This window comes from Leucoraja erinacea, chromosome 17 (assembly GCF_028641065.1).
Source record: "Leucoraja erinacea ecotype New England chromosome 17, Leri_hhj_1, whole genome shotgun sequence".
NCBI classification, from domain to species: Eukaryota; Metazoa; Chordata; class Chondrichthyes; order Rajiformes; family Rajidae; genus Leucoraja; species Leucoraja erinaceus.
In genome coordinates this window covers 21273588-21293934 of record NC_073393.1, presented here as the reverse complement: position 1 = coordinate 21293934, position 20347 = coordinate 21273588, and the positions used below count along the sequence as shown (strand labels likewise).

Genomic DNA, 20347 nt, shown 5'->3' with positions numbered 1-20347 from the left:
GGTCCGCCCCCGCCGCCGCAAATAAAGCCGTTGCCCGGGGCCATCCCGCCGCATTCACTCGGGAGCTGGGTTGTCCGGGCTGAGCTGAGCAAACATGGGTTGGGGGCTCGCAGCCACCGCTCTACTCGCCGCCCTGGCGCTGGCGACAGCCGCAGGTCAGGAGTGCGGGATAAGGGGGAGGGGGGAGAAAGAGTGGGGTGGAAGAGAGAGAGTGGGAGGGAGAGAGAGTTGAGGGAGAGGGGTGGAGGGAGAGGGGTGGAGGGAGAGAGTGGAGTGAGAGTGGAGTGAGAGTGGAGGGAGAGAGTGGGAGAGGAGAGAGGGAGAGAGGGGAGAGAGAGAGGAGAGAGAGAGAGAGTGGAGTGAGAGAGAGTGGAGTGAGAGAGAGTGGAGTGGAGGAGGGGTGGAGAGAGTTGGGGGGGGTGGAGGCAGAGAGAGGGGGGGAGAGAGTGTGTGGGGGGGAGAGAGTGGGGGGGGGGGAGAGTGGGGGGGGGAGAGAGAGAGTGGGGGGAGAGAGAGTGTGGGGGAGGGGGAGAGGGAGGGAGGTGGGGAACAGAGCGGGAATGGGATGGGAGGTGTTTAGATGTGGGAAGGAGAAGAGCCAGAAGCCGGTGCAGATCGATCACCGGGCAAGGTGCAGGGAGGTCGGGAATGTGTTGGACGGGGCCGAGTCCACCTGTGTGTGTGTCGCGGGGTGAAGTCCACTCCTGGGCTGGGAATAGCTTCCCCGCTCCACTCCCTCCCGCGGAGATGACAGAAACTTGCCCTCTGACACCACTCTGCACCACATGTTACTTCCAACAAAAGCCTTCTTTCACAGTACAGAACAATGGCACTTCGTATTCTGTTTGTGCAGCTCACAATCCAACGGTGCAAACATTTAATTCTCCAATTTCAAGGAACACCCTCATTGCCCTGCTCATCGCCCAACCCAGGCACACACACCTCTCCCACTATCCCACTCACCTTGCTTCCTTTTCCCCTTCCATACGCTCGTCTCCCATCCCCGAGTCCCAATTTCCCTTTTAACTCAGTCTCATTCACCTCCTCCCACGTTCCCTTCATCCCATTTCCGTCCCTCCAGCTTTGCATTTCACTCCTCTTCCGCGTGGAAACAGGCCCTTGTTCGGCCCACCGAGTGCACGCCGACCATCGATCACCCATTCACACTAGTTGAGAATCAGAATCACACTTTATTCACCAAGTATGTTTTGCAACATACTGTCGCGTTATGCTTGTAATAAGGCTCGTACCACGACGTAAACAGAGTATACCTTTAATCTGTACAATAACAGCAGCACTTGCAACAGCCTCGTGTAAGCCCAGGCCTCTCTCTTCCCTTGCCGACACCCTGCTTTTCCAGACACAACCGGTTACTGGAGCCTGGCTTCTGGCAGGGTCCTAGTGCCCCTCTGCTCAGCCTTACACTATTAAAGCATAATACCACATCTCCCTTTCTTTGAGAACAAAGGGTGGACTACCTTTGTCTCTGCAGGTCTTAAGGGGTTTATTCTGCCCTTTTGCTGGAAGACCTGTCCCTGATCTAAGCATGCAAAATAGAAATAAAATAACTTACACGTTACCATACTGTGAACTATTCTTTCAGGTTTCAGGTAAATGTAACAGGTTTACAGAACATTTTCACATCACATTCCACTCTCTCTTTTTCTTTATTGTAGAAAACAGATCAATAAATCACAAATCAAGTCTCTTCGGCTTTCTAACCTCTCGCCCACACCTAGTCCGCACAGTCTCTGTGGTGGGGCCCTCTCCGCTGGGTGATGCTGTCACTGGTGGAGCTGGGTCTGGTGGAGCTGGCTCTGGTGGAGCTGGCTCTTCTCCCACCGGTGGCTCATCCGCGTCGACTACCTCACTGTTGGTCTGCAGCGGCACCAAGTGCTGCCGGTTCCTCCTCAGTGTGCCCTGAGGCACCTGGACGATATAAGAGCGAGGTGCATTGTGTGTAGATAGCACTTTGCCCTGGACTCGTGCATCGGTGATCCACACATCCTCCCCAGGTATTAGTGGCTCCAGATTTCTCGCTCCGTGCCTCTTGTCAAAGGATCTTGCGTCGTTCCACCTCTCTCTCCCTTTCTTTGGCCCCCAGCGCGTTGTAGTCAGGCAAAACTGGATTCAGCAGGGTTGGAAGGGCAGGAACTGTAGTGCGTAGGCGGCGCCCCATCAACAGCTCGGCCGGGCTATAGCCGTTCTGTAGAGGGGTTGCTCTGTAGGCCAGCAATGCAAGATATGGGTCTGACGCCTTTGTTAGCAAGTTTTTCACGGTTTGTACAGCGCGTTCCGCCTCCCCATTGCTCTGAGGAAACCTGGGGCTGCTCGTGATGTGCATAAAGCCATACTCTGCTGCAAAGGATTTAAAGTGGCTACCTGAGAATTGGGGCCCATTGTCACTTTTAAGAAATTCACAAATTCCATGACGAGCAAATATGGATTTCAGGTGCACCACCACATCTGTGGACCTTGTGGGTGATAGCAGCGCAACTTCCACATATCTTGAGAAATAATCTACGACTAATAGATAAGTCTTGTTTTTCAGCGTGAATAGGTCAGCTCCCAAGGTTTGCCAAGGCCCGTCTGGCATCTCCGTTGGCATCAGCGGCTCTTTGACGTTCCTTCGCTCTTGGATGCAGGTTCTACATTTCAGCACCATGTCATTCAGCTGGCTGCTGAGTCCTGGCCACCATACCGTCTGTTTGGCCCGGCCCCTGCACTGTGTCACCCCCAGGTGTCCTTCGTGTAGTCTCTGCAGCACATCACCTTGTAAGGCTGATGGGATGACGAGCCTCGTGCCCCGCAGCAGCAGCCCATCGTGCACAGTCAGCACTGCTCTATCAGCCCAGTAATGTCTCAGCACTCCCTGCAGTTGGCTTTTGTCGGGCCAGCCGTCTGTGCAGTACTCCATCAGTGCAGAGCATGTGCTGTCTGCCTGTAGGTGCTCCCGTAGGCTGCTCAGATAATCTCCACTGACAGGAATGTTGCTGATGACAGAGTCTACATAGATGTTGGTGTCCTCTGATCCCAAGGTGATGCCGTCAACCCTGCACACAAGCTGAAGCCTTTCTATGGCAGGTCTTCCCAACAGTGCAGTGTGGAGGTCTTTGACTACATAAATGTCCTCTATGGCTGTTTTATTGCCTCTGCGCAGTGTTTCTCTGGCTACGCCCAGGACAGAGAGTGCATTGCCCCCTGGCCCAAACAATGGGCGTGTCGACACTGCCAGGCGCTTCACATCATGCCCCCCTGTAATGTCATGGTACACCTCTGCTGGCATGGCGGTCACATCAGCACCAGTATCTATTTTAAAGCACACTTTTTGTTGTCTCACTTGTAGCTGCACCGTCCATGGGTCTTTTCCAGCATCCACGGATCCCAGGAAAAAGCTCTCTTCTTCCTCTGTAGTGACAGCATTGAGAGATTTTGCACTGTTTCTGCACACTTTGCCATAATGTCCCTTTTTGCCACAGTTGTGACACGCAGCATCTTTAGCAGGGCATTCCAATTTTCCATGCGAGGGCATTTTTCCACATCTATAGCAGGCCTTTGAACCTGGCTGTGGCTGTGTATTAAATTTATTTTTGCCTGGTGTTTGTGCTTGTGGCTGAGGCTTTGAGGGAAATTTGGGTTTTCTGTAGCTTTTAGCATGCACAGCATCAACATTTGAGCACTTGCTAGCACCGCTATTTTCTCCTCTTAAGTCAGACCGCTGTCGTCTAACTTCTTCAGACTGCCTTGTCTTTGTTATAGCAGTTTCAAGGGTTAGGTCTCTGTCTAGCTGTAGCTTTTCGGACAATGAGACGTTTCTCAGCCCAACCACTAACCTGTCGCGGATCAGCTCGTTCTGTAACTGTCCATAGTTGCAGTGTTCGGCTAATCCGTATAGAGCAGTGATGAAGGAATCCACCGTTTCTCCTGGCAGTTGCACACGCTGATTGAACTTGGCTCTTTCATAGATAACATTCTTTTTAGGCACAAAAAATGCATCAAAGCCTGCCTTGACATCCGTGTACACCCTCCTCTCATCTGCAGTTAGCGTTAGCCCCTTTAGCACATCTTCTGCTTCATCGCCCATGCAATACACTAGCGTGTTCACCTGGTTTTCTGCCGACGTCGCGTTTAAATTGCTTGCAAGCCTGAAGCGGTCGAATCTCCTGATCCAACGCTCCCATTCTTGAGGCTTGGTAAAATCGAATGGCTCTGGAGGTTGTATTGTGAACGTAGCAGTTGGTGTAGGTTGCTCCATATCTGCCAGCTCGTCTCCTATTTCCCGCCAAAACGATACACCTTCCTCTTCTTCTTTAATTATTTTCTTGCTTACAAGTCTCCCAGTTCTGGCACCATGTCGAGTTATGCTTGTAATAAGGCTCGTACCACGACGTAAACAGAGTATACCTTTAATCTGTACAATAACAGCAGCACTTGCAACAGCCTCGTGTAAGCCCAGGCCTCTCTCTTCCCTTGCCGACACCCTGCTTTTCCAGACACAACCGGTTACTGGAGCCTGGCTTCTGGCAGGGTCCTAGTGCCCCTCTGCTCAGCCTTACACTATTAAAGCATAATACCACACATACGAGAAATTTCATTGGCCAGGTCAGTCATACCATTAAAAGCAACAGATCACTCAAAAACACAATTTAACATGAACATCCAGCACAGTGACTCCCGACACATTCCTCACTATGATGGAAGGCGAAAAAACGTTCATGCCCTTCCTTTTGTTCCTCCGTTGACGGGACGATCTTGACTCCCATAGCCGGCGGCGTTCGGGCCCTCCGCGTCGAGGCGATCAGCTCTTGCATCGGGGGGGGGAATGTCAGCTCCTCCGCGCCGGGCGATCGAACCTCGCGTCTAGCCTGGTCGAGCCTTCCGCGGCGTTTGAGCTCCCGACTAGCCTCTCCCGAGACTGCGAGCCCTTGATGGTAACACGGTGGTCGCGGTGGGAACGATCCCAGGCAAGGGATCCGCTCCGATGTTAAGTCCACGCCCCACGGTGGGGCTCACCACAGTCCGAGAAGGCCTCCAGCATAAGTGATGGTAGGCTGCAGAGCACGGAGAATGTGATCCGAAAATTGATCACATCTCCGGGAAGGTAAGATCCTGAAAACAAGTTTCCCCCGATCCCCTCCCCCCTCCCCCCACATAAAACACACTGAAGAACATTAAACAAAATTTGAAAGCACTAAAAAATAACAAAAAGGAAGAAAGAACGAACAGCCTGCCGGCAGGGCTGCCATCTCCCCGGCGCCCCTTGTTCCATGTTATCCCACTTTCACATCCACACCCTACACACTCGGGGAATCTTAAATAGGCCAATTCATCTACAAACCCGTACATCTTTGGAATGTGGGAAGAAACGAGAGCGTCCGGAGAAAACCCACGCGGTCACAGGGAGAACGTGCAAACTCCTCACGGACAGCACCAGTAGTCAGGACTGAACCCAGGTCTCTGGCGCCATGAGGCAGCAACTCTACCCGCTGCCATTGTGCCGCCCGCCTTCTGAAGTCATTCACTGACAGAACAACATGTCTTCGCGGGACTGGTTTTGTGTGTATGGAGGGCGCAGCTGTGGGTTGTTATTGACCCATTATTGTCACGTGTACCACGCACAGTGTAAACCTTTCTATGCTATCCAGTCAAATCACATGAGTACAATCTAGCCATATACAAGTACAATAGGCAGTGAAAGAGAAAAAATCCAGATTGCAGAATATAATACTTGGTACCAGAGGGCTAGTATGGACATTGTGGGCCGAATGGAATGTTGGGCTGGCAGCTCAGTCACTGAGGCCTGGCAGCTCAGTAACTCAGGCCTGGCGGACTGGCAGCTCAGTAACTCAGGCCTGGCGGGCTGGCAGCTCAGTAACTCAGGCCTGGCGGGCTGGCAGCTCAGTAACTCAGGCCTGGCGGGCTGGCAGCTCAGTAACTAAGGCCTGGCGTGCTGGCAGCTCAGTAACTCAGGCCTGGCGGGCTGGCAGCTCAGAAACTGCCTGAAATTCTTTCCCGAAAACAGGTGAGAGACTGTGAGAGAGAAGGGGAGAGGGTGGACCATCTCATCTGGACATTTTCATCTTTTTTTAGATCACAGCAATGAAGGAGGAAAGTCTATCCTTGCGTGAATCTCTGGACCGATAGTATGGGTGTTGTGGGCTGAAGGGACTGGTTTCCAGAGGGCTAGCATGGACATTGTGGACTGAATGGATTCTTGGACTTACAGTTCAGTGAGCCATGGCTGGTGGGCTGGCAGTTCAGTCACTTACAGCTGGTGGGCTGGCAGTTCACTTACTCATCGCTGGAGGGGTGACAGTCCAGTCACTCATGGCTGGTGTGGTGGCAGTTCACTCAGTCACTCCTCCTCCCTCACCCCCCCCCCCCCCCCCCCCCCCCCCCCCGCAGTCCCACCCTTGCCATTCCCCTCCCCCTCCCCCCACGCATTCAGTCCATCTCCCCTCAACCTCTCCCCATCCACTCCTAGTGGCTCTCCGATAACGTAGCCATTCCTGCCTATTAGGTACCCATTGTGATGAAGAACACGCAGGTATGGCAAGTGTAAAAAGGATTTATTAAAGTTTAAAATGTGAATGACTTAAAATATCATTCTTAAAATGTGAATGACTATAAAATTTTAAATGTTAAAGATGATTTACTAAGTTCAGTTCTTTCTTGTTTTGTCTCTTGTTGTGTTCTGCTGCTCACTGCCTTTTGATGTCTCTTTGCTGTTCATAAAAATAGAGGCAATTTTAATACAGAGATTGAGCGCTCAAATTTTAACAAAGAAAATCTGAGAATTTACCTCAAAAGTCATCATTCAGTGCAGGCAGCAATGTCACAGCACTTCAAGCAGAGTGCAGGCAGCAAATCCAATGTCACAGCACTTCAAGCAGAGTACAGGCAGCAATTCCAATGTCATGGCAACTTCAAGCAGAGTGCTGGCAGCAAATCCAATGTCACAGCACTTCAAGCAATGTGCATGCAGCAAATCCAATGTCACAGCACTTCAAGCAGAGTGCATGCAGCAAATCCAATCTCACAGCACTTCAAGGGGGTGGAAGTTGCAACATTCACGTGGACCGCCCTGTTTCGACGAATGCAATCAACCTGGCATGCACAATCAAGTAGAATTAAATAGAAGAAGTTGTTCTACAACTTTAGGTTGTGCACACCATACGCAAGAAGAAGAAGCACTTCAAGCAGAGTGCAGGCAACAAATCCAATCTCACAGCACTTCAAGCAGAGCAGCAAATCCAATCTCACAGCACTTCTAGCAGAGTGCAGGTAGCAAATCCGATCTCACAGCACTTCAAGCAGAGTACAAGCAGCAAATCCAATCTCACAGCACTTCAAGCAGAGAGCAGGCAGCAAATCCAATCTCACAGCACTTCAAGCAGAGTGCAAGCAGCAAATCTAATCTCACCGCACATCCAGCTGAGTTCAGGCAGCAAACCCAATCTCACAGCACTGCTAGCGGAGTGCAGGCCAGCAAATCCAATTTCCCAGCATTTCAAGCAGAGTGCAGGCCACACACACACACACACACACACACATTCACACACACACACCCTCCACCTCACGCACACTTGCACACACACACACACACACACACGTACATTCACACACAAACACTAACACACACACACACACACACAACACACACACACACACACACACACACACATTCGCACACATATCCACACACACATTCACACACACACACATTCACTCACGCATACACTCACGCATACACTCACGCATACACTCACACACATGAGTACACTCACACACACCCACACTTACACTCACACACACATCTGCTCACACACACACACACACACACTCACATATACACACACACACACACATATATACACACGCACATTCACGCACACACACTCACATATACACACACACTCACACAAACATACACTCAGATACACACACACTCACTCACACACATACACACTCACAAAAAGCGGTAGTGGGGTCATGGGTAATCTTCAGCACCATTTCTGTAACCGGCTTCCGTCTCTGCTTTAGTATCTTTGCTTTGGTCATGGTTTCTTCATGCACAAATCATTTTTTTCTCAGCAGCAGGTGATCATTTTGATATTCTTGCCTAGTCCTCCTTTTTAACTTTGAACCTACAAAATATTGTCATTTGGAAGCTCAAACCATCCTCCATCTTTGCAGACTCACAGTTCAGTTGATTCCCAGCTCAGAATGAGAGTCATGGCCTCTCCCTCGCCATCTTGCAGAGAGACTGAGTCACGTCCAGGCATCCGGGGTTTTATAGTCCTTGCTTGTCAATCACCGCGATGAATGTAACGCCATTTCCCCACCCCTCCCGGAAGGGGCGTTACTTTCATCGCGGTGATTGACAGGCAAGAGGATTTCAAGGTTTTTTTTAAACACTCATAACTTTTATTTTTCATCTATGGGAAAAATCCTCGGGGCCTGATCAGCGGAGGAGGACTGTGAGTAAGATCGCCAAAAATCATAGCAATATATGGTAGCGTCTTTTCTAAAATCAATATAGAGCGCAGACAGGAAGTGGTCACGATGAGACTTTTAAGTATATAGATGATTGGCTGCTTCTTTGCTGATAACTGCTGGGAGTATTTGAGCTCCTGACTGCCCCCTAGTGGAGAGGGGATGCAGGGACACCTGCAACTCATCCTGCCAACAGTGGCGGAAAGAAGTGTATCTGGAGGACATTCCATTCCTTTGCAAGAAGAAATCTGATAGCACAGTTTTTAAATATGGAAGCTCACGTTTCTTTTTTAAATAGTAAATTGAGAAAAAGATTTCCACACGTTAATGAATGAGTAATTAGAGAACATGGGTTTAAAGTTAACATCAAAGGAGCGTGCATAGGGAGTGTTAGTTGACCGTCTTTGTACAGTATTATTTTCAAGGTCACGTTAGCCCCAGGAGAGTTGCTGCTCTCAGTGCCACTGGAATGTTGGGGAGGGAATGGGAGGGGATCTCGGCTGTGGAGCAGAGCCCCCCCCCACCCCCCCTCCCACCCTGGAGTGCGGAGTGCATTTGACATTTGCATGTGGACATGCGCTTCAGAGGGAGCGCTGGGGAGTGGAGAGGGACATACAATAGGAACATCCGAGAATGAATTGGACAGATATTTTAAGGAAGTTTTGCAACGGTGAGAGAAGGAGCTGGAGTATTTGTGGGATTGAATTGCAACACAATCAGATAGGGTGGTGAATAATGCACTTGGCGTACTTGAGTGCAAGGATTGGGTGCATGGAACGAGCTGCCGGAGGAGGTAATTGAGGCAGGGGCCATTGCAACGTTTGAGAAGCGTTTAGACAGGGTTCTTGGATAGGATAGGTTTAGAGGGACATGGGCCAAATGCATGCAGGTGGGACTATTGTAGATGGGGCATGTTGGTTGGTGTGGGCTAATTTCCGCACTGTAAGACTATAATGTTACAGAAATTGACATTTTGCGAACTTCCTGTAAGAGAGATGAGGACAGACTATTTCTACACATCACATTCCCCCATCCACACTGGAGAGTTACAACATGACTTACTGCAATACTTCTGTACGTACTGAGCCAGCAGGAAGCATTCCTCATCATTGGAGCACAGTGTGCTGCAGCGTTCTAAACCACATAAGAGATTAATATACAAACTTAAAGCACACGGCATTGGGGGTTCAGTAATGATGTGGATAGAGAACTGGCTGGCAAACAGGAAGCAAAGAGTGGGAGTAAACGGGTCCTTTTCACAATGGCGGGCAGTGACTAGTGGGGTACCGCAAGGCTCAGTGCTGGGACCCCAGCTATTTACAATATATATTAATGATCTGGATGAGGGAATTTAAGGCAATATCTCCTAGTTTGCGGATGACACTAAGCTGGGGGGGAAGTGTTAGCTGTGAGGAGGATGCTAGGAGACTGCAAGGTGACTTGGATAGGCTGGGTGAGTGGGAAAATGTTTGGCAGATGCAGTATAATGTGGATAAATGTGAGGTTATCCATTTTGGTGGCAAAAACAGGAAAGCAGACTGTTATCTAAATTGTGGCCGATTAGGAAAAGGGGAGATGCAGCGAGACCTGGGTGTCATGGTACACCAGTCATTGAAAGTAGGCATGCAGGTGCAGCAGGCAGTGAAGAAAGCGAATGGTATGTTAGCTTTCATAGCAAAAGGATTTGAGTATAGAAGAAGGGAGGTTCTACTGCAGTTTGTACAGGGTCTTGCTGAGACCACACCTGTAGTATTTCGTACAGTTTTGGTCTCCAAATCTGAGGAAGGACATTATTGCCATAGAGGCAGTGCAGAGAAGGTTCACCAGACTGATTTCTGTGATGTCAGGACTGTCTTATGAAGAAAGACTGGATAGACTTGGTTTATACTCTAGCATTTAGGAGATTGAGATGGGATCTTATAGAAACTTACAAAATTCTTAAGGGGTTGGACAGGCTAGATGCAGGAAGATTGTTCCCGATGTTGGGGAAGTCCAGAACAAGGGGTCACAGCTTAAGGATAAGGGGGAAATGCTTTAAAACCGAGATGAGAAAAACTTTTTTCACACAGAGAGTGGTGAATCTCTGGAACTCTCTGCCACGGAGGGTAGTTGAGGCCAGTTCATTGGCTATATTTAAGAGGGAGTTAGATGTGGCCCTTGTGGCTAGGGGGACCAGAGTGTATGGAAAGAAGGCAGGTACGGGATACTGAGTTGGATGATCAACCATGATCATATTGAATGGCGGTGCAGGTTCGAAGGGCTGAATGGCCTACTCCTGCACCTAATTTCTATGTTTCTATATTTCTAGAAGGTTTTGCAATAGTTACACAAGAAGCAGAAGCTCGGTTTTAGTTACAGAGAGCACACTGACTGGTGGCATCACAGCCTGGTTCAGCAACTGAAACGGCCTGGAATGAAGATCAGAGAGTGGTAGACGCTGCCTGGTCCATCACGGGGATCTACAGGAGGCGCTGGCTCAAAGGGCAGCCAGCATCAACAGAGACCCACGGCACTCTCGCCACATTTTACAGCTACTATCGGGAAGAAGGTATCTGAGCCTAAGAACCTCCAGGTTCAGGAACAGCTTCATCCCAGCAATCCTCAGGTTCTTGAACCTGATGTTTGCTGATCTACACAACACTAATGGACTTTGGTTTTTGCACCGTCATAGTTTGGTTTAAATAGATTAGCTTATTATTTAAATTTAGGCTGTGCTGTCTGGTCCTAGATTCTCCCACTACTGGAAACATCCTGTCCATGACTACTCTATCTAAGCTGGATATTGCCCCCTCATCCTTCTAAACTCTATCTACAAACTTACTAACCAGATTCAGAGATAGTTTCTTCCCATTCTTATCTGACAAGTGAACCATTCTATCAACAACTAGAGAGCTGTCCTAAACTACCGTCTGCCACATTGGACAGCCTTGGATTATCTTTAATCAGACTTTATCTAGCAGTAAATGTTATTCCATTTATCCTGTATCTGTACACTGTGGACGGCTTGAGTGTAATCATGTATAGTCTTTCCACTGACTGGATAGCACACTACAATAAAGCTTTTCACTTTACCTCGGTACAGGTGGCAATAATAAACGAACCACCTCGTCTACATTTACGTCCAAGACATGTATATATAGATAAGTAACCATCTGAAACCTTGCAGCTGCAGGTGGTGGCCGTCCGATTGTGGTCACCAGCTACGGGCCACTGGAGGGGAAGCGTGTGTCGGTGAGAGGGACGGACACGCCTGTCTACAGCTACCTGGGGATCCCTTTCGCCAAGCCCCCCGTCGGCCCCCTGCGGTTCTCGAGGCCGGAGCTGCCCGAGGGGTGGACCGGGACCAGGAAAGCCACGGCCTTGGCCCCAGGGTGAGTGCCGCACCTTTACCCCGCTCTCGCCTGGCGCCGAGTGGCCACCCGATCACCGACCGCTGGTAACTGCTCCTCCCCCTGGTCACCGGCTCTCTCACGGGGATGAGGGTTCTCCAGGCGACTGGCAGGGTGGATGTAGGAATTAAATGTACACAGAACAGCACAGCAACAGGCCCTTCGGCCCACAATGTCCGTGCTGAATACGACACCAAATTGCACCAACCTCCTCTGTCTGCACGTGATCTACATCCCTCCATTCCCTGCACATCCATGTGCCTGTCTAAAGGCTGGTCTGTAGAGGGTCCAATCTGAAGAAGGACTGCATTAGTAAAGCAGCCAACATAATCGAGCACCACACACACACCCCAGTCACTCCCTCTTCTCCCCTCTCCCATCGAGCAGAAGGTACAGAAGCTTGAAAGCACACATCATCAGATTCAGTCACAGTCTGTTCCCTGCTGTTATCAGGCTACTGAATACTCCTCCCATAAGCTAGCATGTAGCCGTGAATTTCCAACCGATCTCATTGTGAACTTTAAACAAAAATGTAATCTGCACTTTCTCTGTAACTGTTATGCTATAAAACCTCAACACTGTATAGGGAGGTTTCACGGCTGTCGGGTCACGACCCATGACCCGTACTGTTGCTACGTTACTCCAAATGGATTACACGCGATGAACTGCAGGTAGGCACTTACCATTGCTTCCAGCGTAGCGGGCCCGTTAAAACCCGCTGAAATTCTGCGATGTAAATAATTATGGAAATTCAGAATTCCAAAAGTGAGGAGAAATTACGGCAGATAGAAGCGAGAGCTGAAGGGACAACAACAGACAGAGTGCTTAGCGAACATTGGCCGTTTGCTCACTGCATTTCATCAACTAAGGTGTTTTTTCGTGATTCCTTTGGCATCTAAAAAGTTTCAGAAATTATAAATCTGGCTGTAATTTTTTTAAATCGCCCATGGTTCCCGTGGGTTTTTACATACAAAATGAAAATGCATCTGAAGAAAAATTTACAGCCAGATTTATCACCTGAGAATTTTTAGATACCAAAGGAATCAAGAAAATACACAAATAATGCCTTTAACTGTTGATGAAATGCAGTGAGCAAACGCGATAATTCCCAATATTTTCAATTCCGATATCTGCATGGCCAATGTTCGCCAAGCACTTTAGCTGCTGTAGTCCCTTCAGTTCTCGCTTCTCTATACCTTCATTTCGCTTCACTTTTGGAATTCTAAAGTTGGGTACGTGTCTCTCACACTTACCCCGCCTCCCACAATTTTTTTCAGCTCAAAAATTCAACATTTTGGCGGTTTTTAACAGGTAGGAAAGTACGCGTTTCTTGTATTAATAACATATACCAGAAGTGACGGATGTCTTCCAGATGGATTGAGCGGCTCCGTGCGTCAAGCCCTATGACCCAGTGACCTTACGTGCAACCTCCCTATATCCCAGTACATGTGCCAATAATTATTTGATACCGAGTTGCAGGCTGGTTAACTCCTGTCTGCCACACCGCAGGTGCCCACAGTACTCCGCATTGGAGGACATGATGCTGGAGGGACTGAAGGTCACGTTGGCCCCGCGGGCGTACAGTGAGGACTGCCTGTACCTGAATGTACACACTCCCGTCAGCCCCACCGACACCCAGACCAAGCTGCCCGTGAGTAGCCTAGAAGCCTAGGCCCGTCAGAGGGTGCATCACACTGAGCAGCGCACACGCATGCAAACACATCTTTATATATATATATATATACACTTCACCTGCCTCAGGAAAGCAGCTGACATAATAAGCACCATTCACACCCTGGTCACTCCCTCCTCTCCCCTCTCCCCTCTCCCATCAGGCAGAAGATACAGAAGCTTGAAAGTGCACACCAGCAGATTCAGAAAAAACTTCATCCTTGCATATTCATTTATAGACAATAGGTGCAGGAGTAGAGGCCATTCGGCCCTTCGAGCCAGCACCGCCATTCAATATGATCATGGCTGATCATCCCCAATCAGTACCCCGTTCCTGCCTTCTCCCCATATCCCCTGACTCCGCTATTTTTAAGAGCCCTATTTAGCTCTCTCTTGAAAGCATCCAGAGAACCTGCCTCCACCGCCCTCTTCCACAGACTCACCACTCTTTGTGAGAAAAAGTGTTTCCTCGTCTCTGGTCTAAGTGGCCTACTCCTTATTCTTAAAGTGTGGCCCCTGGTTCTGGACTCCCCCAACATCGGGAACATGTTTCCTGCCTCTAGTGTGTCCAAGCCCTTAACATTTTCACACAGAGAGTGGTGAATCCCTGGAACTCTCTGCCACAGAGGGTAGTTGAGGCCAGTTCGTTGGCTATATTTAAGAGGGAGTTAGATGTGGCCCTTGTGGCTAAAGGAATCAGGGGATATGGAGAGAAGGCAGGTACGGGATACTGAGTTGGATGATCAGCCATGATCATATTGAATGGCGGTGCAGGCTCGAAGGGCCGAATGGCCTATTCCTGCACCTAATTTCTATGTTTCTATGTTTCTATGTTTCTAATCTTATATGTTTCAATGAGATACCCTCTCATCCTTCTAAACTCCAGAGTGTACAAGCCCAGCTGCTCCATTCCCTCAGCATATGATCGTTCCACCATCCCGGGAATTAACCTTGTAATTTATGTATATATGTATGTATGTGTGTGTATATCTATATATGTGTATGTATATACAGTATGTACGTGCACACACACACACATATAGCACCCAGATACACGCAGTACACAGAGACTGGCACCCACATGAATACTCACCGTTTATAGAGACTGCTGCCGAGTACATAGAGACACACACACATGCAAACACAGTGTGTAGAGAGGGAGGGACACAGTGTGATGTACAGAGAGAGAGAGAGAGAGTAACATGCACACATGCATAAAAACACACGGTTCATCGGGAGATTCCTACGTCTTTCTGTGAATGTCCTCTACACGTTGTGGGGGTTTGGTGCAGTTTGGGGCTTTGTGTGGAGGGGGTTTGGTTTGGGGGGGGGGTTTGATGTGGGGGGAGTGTTTGATGCGGTGGGGGGTTTTGGTGCGTCTGTGCGGGTCGCTCCACTCCTGGTGATGGAGTAGGTTGGGGGTTTGGTGCCTGGGGCAGGGGGGGTCAGTGTTATGAGGGTGGGGGTCTTTACAGAGAGGTGGGGTGTGTGGATGTGGGTCTGTGCTGACCTGTTGCACTGCCCCAGGTGATGGTGTGGATCCACGGCGGTGGTTTTGTCTTCGGCAGCGCCACGTACTACGACGCCTCGCCGATGGCAGCGTACGAAGGGGTGGTGATAGTGGTGATCCAGTACCGGCTGGGGATGCTCGGCTTCTTAAGGTAAGCGGCCTCCTCCATCTGTCCCCTCTTCTCCCCCACTCTCCCCCTCCTCCTCTCTAACCACCCCCCCCCCTCCTCACCCCCCCTCTCCATCCCCCCCCCCCCTCCCCCCTCTCTCCCCCCCCCCCTCTCTCCATCCACCCCCCCCCCCCCCCCCCCCCCCCCCCCTCTCCTGCTCACTTTGCAGGGTCACAGCGCTGCTTTTCTCCCCTCAGCACGGGTGATGCTGCAATGCCGGCAAACCTGGGCATGTTGGATCAGGTTGCAGCCCTGCAGTGGTTCCAAGCAAACGTCGCCAGTTTCGGGGGCGACCCCCGCTCCGTCACCATCTTCGGCGAGTCGGCCGGGGGTATGAGTGTCTCGCTGCTGGTAAGCTCTTTGGCCTTCCTTTGTTCTGCGCTGCTCTCAGTCCCACCCCCCCCCCCCCCCCCCCCCCCCCCACACACACACACCGACTGCACTCCCCGAGACCACACATTGCATTCCTCCTCTCTCTCCTTCTGCCCTCCCTTTCAACTTTTTTTGTCTCTCCACCCATCTGTCAATCAAACCCTCCCTCTTACCTGTATCCACCTATCACTCAGAGTGCTGGAGTAACTCAGGGGTCAGGCAGCAACTGGTGACTTACAGCGTGGAAACAGGCCCCTTGATCCAATTCGCCCACGCCGACCTCTCTGAACCATCTGCACTAGTCTGTGTTTGCCCCATATCCCTCTAAACCTATCCTATCCATGTACCTGTTCAAATGTCTCTTCAATGTTATAATAGTACCTGCTGCAACTACCTTCTCTGGCAGCTCATCCATACACCTACCACCCTTTTCCATTTCATTTTTGCACCGCTCACCTTAAATCTATGTCCTCGATTCCCCATCTCTGGCAAAAGACTGTGCATTCACCTTATCGATTCCCCTCATGATTTTATTCCTTGGAGTGCAGAAGGGGGAATGAGGGGTGACCTTATGGAGGTGTATGAAATCCTCGCCTGCGCAACCTCTCCCTATAGCTCAGTCCCTAGAGAACTGGCAACATCCTCGTAAATCTTCTCCGCACACTTTCCAGCTTGACAACAACTTTCCTATAAGATGGTGTCCAAAGCTGAACACAATAATCTAAATGCAGCCTTACCAAAATGTTGTATAACTGCAACATGACCTCGCCAAACTCTCTATACTCAGCACTGATGAAGGTCAATGTGCCCAAAACCTTTTTGACCACCCTATCTACTTGCGCCGCCATTTTCCATCTAAAACCCATAGCCTCAGAGCCGCTGTAACCACCACCCCCTGCACCTCCCCAGACTAGGGCACGGGTCTGCCGGTGAGTCCCAGCTGATGCCCCCTGTTCTTTCTGCAGCTCGTTTCTCCACTGGCCTCTGGCTTGTTTCACAGGGCGATCTCGGAAAGTGGCACCGCGTTACTACAGGGCCTTATCACCAGAGATCCAATGTCATCAGCTCAGGTGAGTTGACCTCTTACTAAAGTCAGCAATCTAGAGCTTTCCGGTGTGAAAACTTCACATCAAACCAGGTCATAGAAAGAGTTTCATTGTTCCGTCTCAGGACGGTTGACAATCAAACACTCTTGACACAGAGTCACAGAGCTGTGCAGCACAGAAACTGGCCCTTTGGCCCACTTGTCCATGCCAACAAAGATGGCACTCTGGGCTAGTGCCCCTTTGACCAGTAGCCATATATCTGTCCACATGTCTATTAAAGGTTGTAGGTATAAAGAGGGAGGGCTTGAAAACCAATATGACTAAAACATTGAAGTTAGACATGAAGTGCTGGAGTAACTTGGCGGGTCAGGCAGCATCTCTGGAGTAAAGGAATAGGTGACATTGAGTAACTCTAGCATTTTGTGATTAAGGGTCTTGACCCGAAATGCCACCTACTACTTTTCTCCAGATATGCTGCCTGACCCACTAAGTTACTCCAGCATTTTGTGTCTATCTTTAGTATAAACCAGTATCTACAGTTCCTTACTACACGTTTAGAATAAAACATTCCCCTGCCATTGTTGTTCTATACAATTCCATCAAACCAATCCTGTTCCCAATCACTCCAGTTCCACTGCACTCCAATGGAGCAGCACCATTCCCAATCCGTGCATCCCAGTGATCATACTTCCTCCCCACTGTATAGTCTCACTAGACATCCCCTCACCTCCCTTCCCAATCTTGTAGAAGCCAATTTTGTCCAAACCTATTCCACTTCATGGATGAGATGTGGTGGTGCAGCTAGTAGAGCTGCTACCTCATGGAGCCAGAGATCCAGGTTCTCAGGATTGGTGAAGGCCTGACCCAGCGCGATGCCTTCAGCTCCATCCAGTTTAGTTTATTGTGGTGTAGAAATGAACTGCTGATGCTGGTTTCTACTGAGGAGACTCAAAATGCTGGTGTAACTTAGCGGGTCAGGCAGCATCTGGAGATGGAGGATGGATGATGTTTCAGGTTTGGACCCTTCTTCAGATTGGTTAATATTATAATATGTTTATTATTGTCATGTGCACCGAATTACAGTGGAACATCTTTTTGTTGGATGTTATCCAGTCAGCGGAAAGACCATACATAATTACAATCAATCTTCAGACACGAAACGCCAACTATTCTTCTTCTCCAGAGATGCTGCCTGACCCACTGAGTTACTGCAATGCTTGGTATCAACCTTCTGTGTAAACCAGACTCCGCAGTTCCTTCCAACACATGATTGCAATCAAACCATCCTCAGTGTAAAGATACAGGATAACGTGAATAACGTTGAGTAAGTCTGATTAAAGATAGTCCGAGGATCTCCAATGAGGTAGATAGTAATTCCTACCCATTTTCTCCAGACATGCTCCCTGACCCACTGAGTTCCTCCAGCACTTTGTGATCTGCAAGCTCTCGTCATTGTCCTTTAGAGGGTCTAGTGATGGTCACTGGGCAGTGGGCTGAGAAGTGGCAGATGGAATAAAGTTTGGCTAAGTGTGGAATCATGCAGGTTGGCAGTAGGAGTAAAGGCATAGACCTGTTTTCTAAATGTGTGAGAAAATTCTGAAATCATTTTGTTGCTTTTTAATGATATGATTGTATGGCAAATCAAATTCCTCCTATGTTGCAAAACATACTTGGCTAATAAAGTATTATTATGATTCTAACTTTTAAACTGTCAATTCTGTTGCAGCTGGTGGCCAACAAGACGGGCTGTGGCATGGACACTTCACAGGAACTGGTTAACTGCCTGAGGAGCAGGTCAGAAGAAGAGCTGGTGAACATCACCAAAGAAATTGTAGGTGAAACCCACTGCGTTAAGTCCTCGCACTGTGAGTGTGTCTGTTGCATTGTCTCGGCTAACACTGCTGGCCACAATGGTCTTGGGATCAATGGTTCTTGATTGTCACAGATTGTAGAGAGAAATTCTTTCATTGCCTAGTTCAGTAAATTCAAAGTACACGCACGTGCACACGCAGATGCAAACACTCACTCTCTCTCACACTCACTCTCACACTCACACTCACACACACACCCACTCTCACACTCACACACACACACACTCACTCTCACACTCACACTCGCATACACACACTGCAGGGGTGGTGGTGGAGACAGGTACAAGTTTAAGAGGATTTGGGATAGGCACATAGATATGCAGGGAATAGAGGCGTATGGATCACATTCAGGCAGAAGTGATTAATTAAAACTGACATCATGCTCAACACACACATGCTGGACCAAAGGCCCTGTTTCTGCTCTCTGTTCTTTAGTTTAGTTTATTGATGGTCACGCGCACTGAGGTACAGTTTTGGTGTTTGCTAACCAGTCAGCAGAAAGACTGTACATGATTATCATTGAGCTGTCCACAGTGTACAGATACAGGATAAAGGGAATAACGTTTAGTGCAAGATAAAGTCTGATTAAACTCAGTCCGAGAGTCTTCAATGTAAATCTGGATGTGTTCAAATGTTTCCTCCCTACCATGGGAATGATACTTCAAAATAATCCATTGGTTTCCGAAAGTTTTTGGATGTTGTGTGATCTTCCTCTCTGACCGAGTGTCTTGCTAACAGAGCTCCTGGAAGGACAGGCCCACAGGTAACTGATCTCCTGGCTCTGGAACCGTTTGTGCATCCACCACATATCTGAACTCTTTCACAACTGTGTTCCTCACACTATTCTGCACTGACCTTTACTTTACTTTAGCGACACAGCTTGGAAAAAAAAGTCAGATTACAGCCCAGCAGAATTACTATTGATTCCTCTAACTTCAAGTAACCCTTGCATCCCCCCCCTCTCACACCTGGTCATCGTGCTAGTTTCACTGCCGTCCTGTTGAGTTTTGCTGGCTGTATAACTCGTCATCACCTACCCCACAGCCAACAATGGACCATTGTGGGCTCCACCTTTCCTTGATCATTGCTCTTTTAGCATATCTTTCATTCATTTGTTCTATATCTATATATCTCACCATCTATATCTCGACCCGAAACGTCACCCTTTCCTTTTCTCCAGAGATGCTGCCTGATCTGCTGAGTTAAGTTGTGTCTATTAGCTAGTCTACCGCAAGGCTCAGTACTGGGTCCCCAGCTATTTACAATATATATTAATGATCTGGATGAGGGAATTGAAGGCAATATCTCCAAGTTTGCGGATGACACTAAGCTGGGGGGCAGTGTTAGGTGTGAGGAGGATGCTAGGAGACTGCAAGGTGACTTGGATAGGCTGGGTGAGTGGCCAAATGTTTGGCAGATGCAGTATAATGTGGATAAATGTGAGGTTATCCATTTTAGTGGCAAAAACGGGAAAGCAGACTATTATCTAAATGGTGGCCGATTGGGAAAGGGGGAGATGCAGCGAGATCTGGGTGTCATGGTACACCAGTCATTGAAGGTAGGCATGCAGGTGCAGCAGGCAGTAAAGAAAGCGAATGGTATGTTGGCTTTCATAGCAAGAGGATTTGAGTATAGGAGCAGGGAGGTTCTACTGCAGTTGTACAGGGTCTTGGTGAGCCCACACCTGGAGTATTGTGTGCAGTTTTGGTCTCCAAATCTGAGGAAGGACATTATTGCCATAGAGGGAGTGCAGAGAAGGTTCACCAGACTGATTCCTGGGATGTCAGGACTGTCTTATGAAAAAAGACTGGATAGACTTGGTT

At 49.0% G+C, this 20347-nt stretch overlaps 1 protein-coding gene across 2 annotated transcripts in view; it reads left to right on the top strand.

The window, feature by feature from the left end:
- LOC129705293 (fatty acyl-CoA hydrolase precursor, medium chain-like) overlaps positions 1 to 20347 on the top strand; it is a 37274-nt gene continuing 16927 nt past the window's right edge. For both annotated transcript variants that reach the window (XM_055648806.1, XM_055648805.1), the window contains exons 1-7: positions 1 to 155; positions 11663 to 11867; positions 13395 to 13536; positions 15084 to 15217; positions 15433 to 15586; positions 16573 to 16677; positions 18380 to 18484. In XM_055648806.1, coding sequence (XP_055504781.1) covers positions 95 to 155; positions 11663 to 11867; positions 13395 to 13536; positions 15084 to 15217; positions 15433 to 15586; positions 16573 to 16677; positions 18380 to 18484 — 906 coding nt within the window. In that variant the 5' untranslated portion in view covers positions 1 to 94. The remainder of the gene's footprint in view (positions 156 to 11662; positions 11868 to 13394; positions 13537 to 15083; positions 15218 to 15432; positions 15587 to 16572; positions 16678 to 18379; positions 18485 to 20347) is intronic.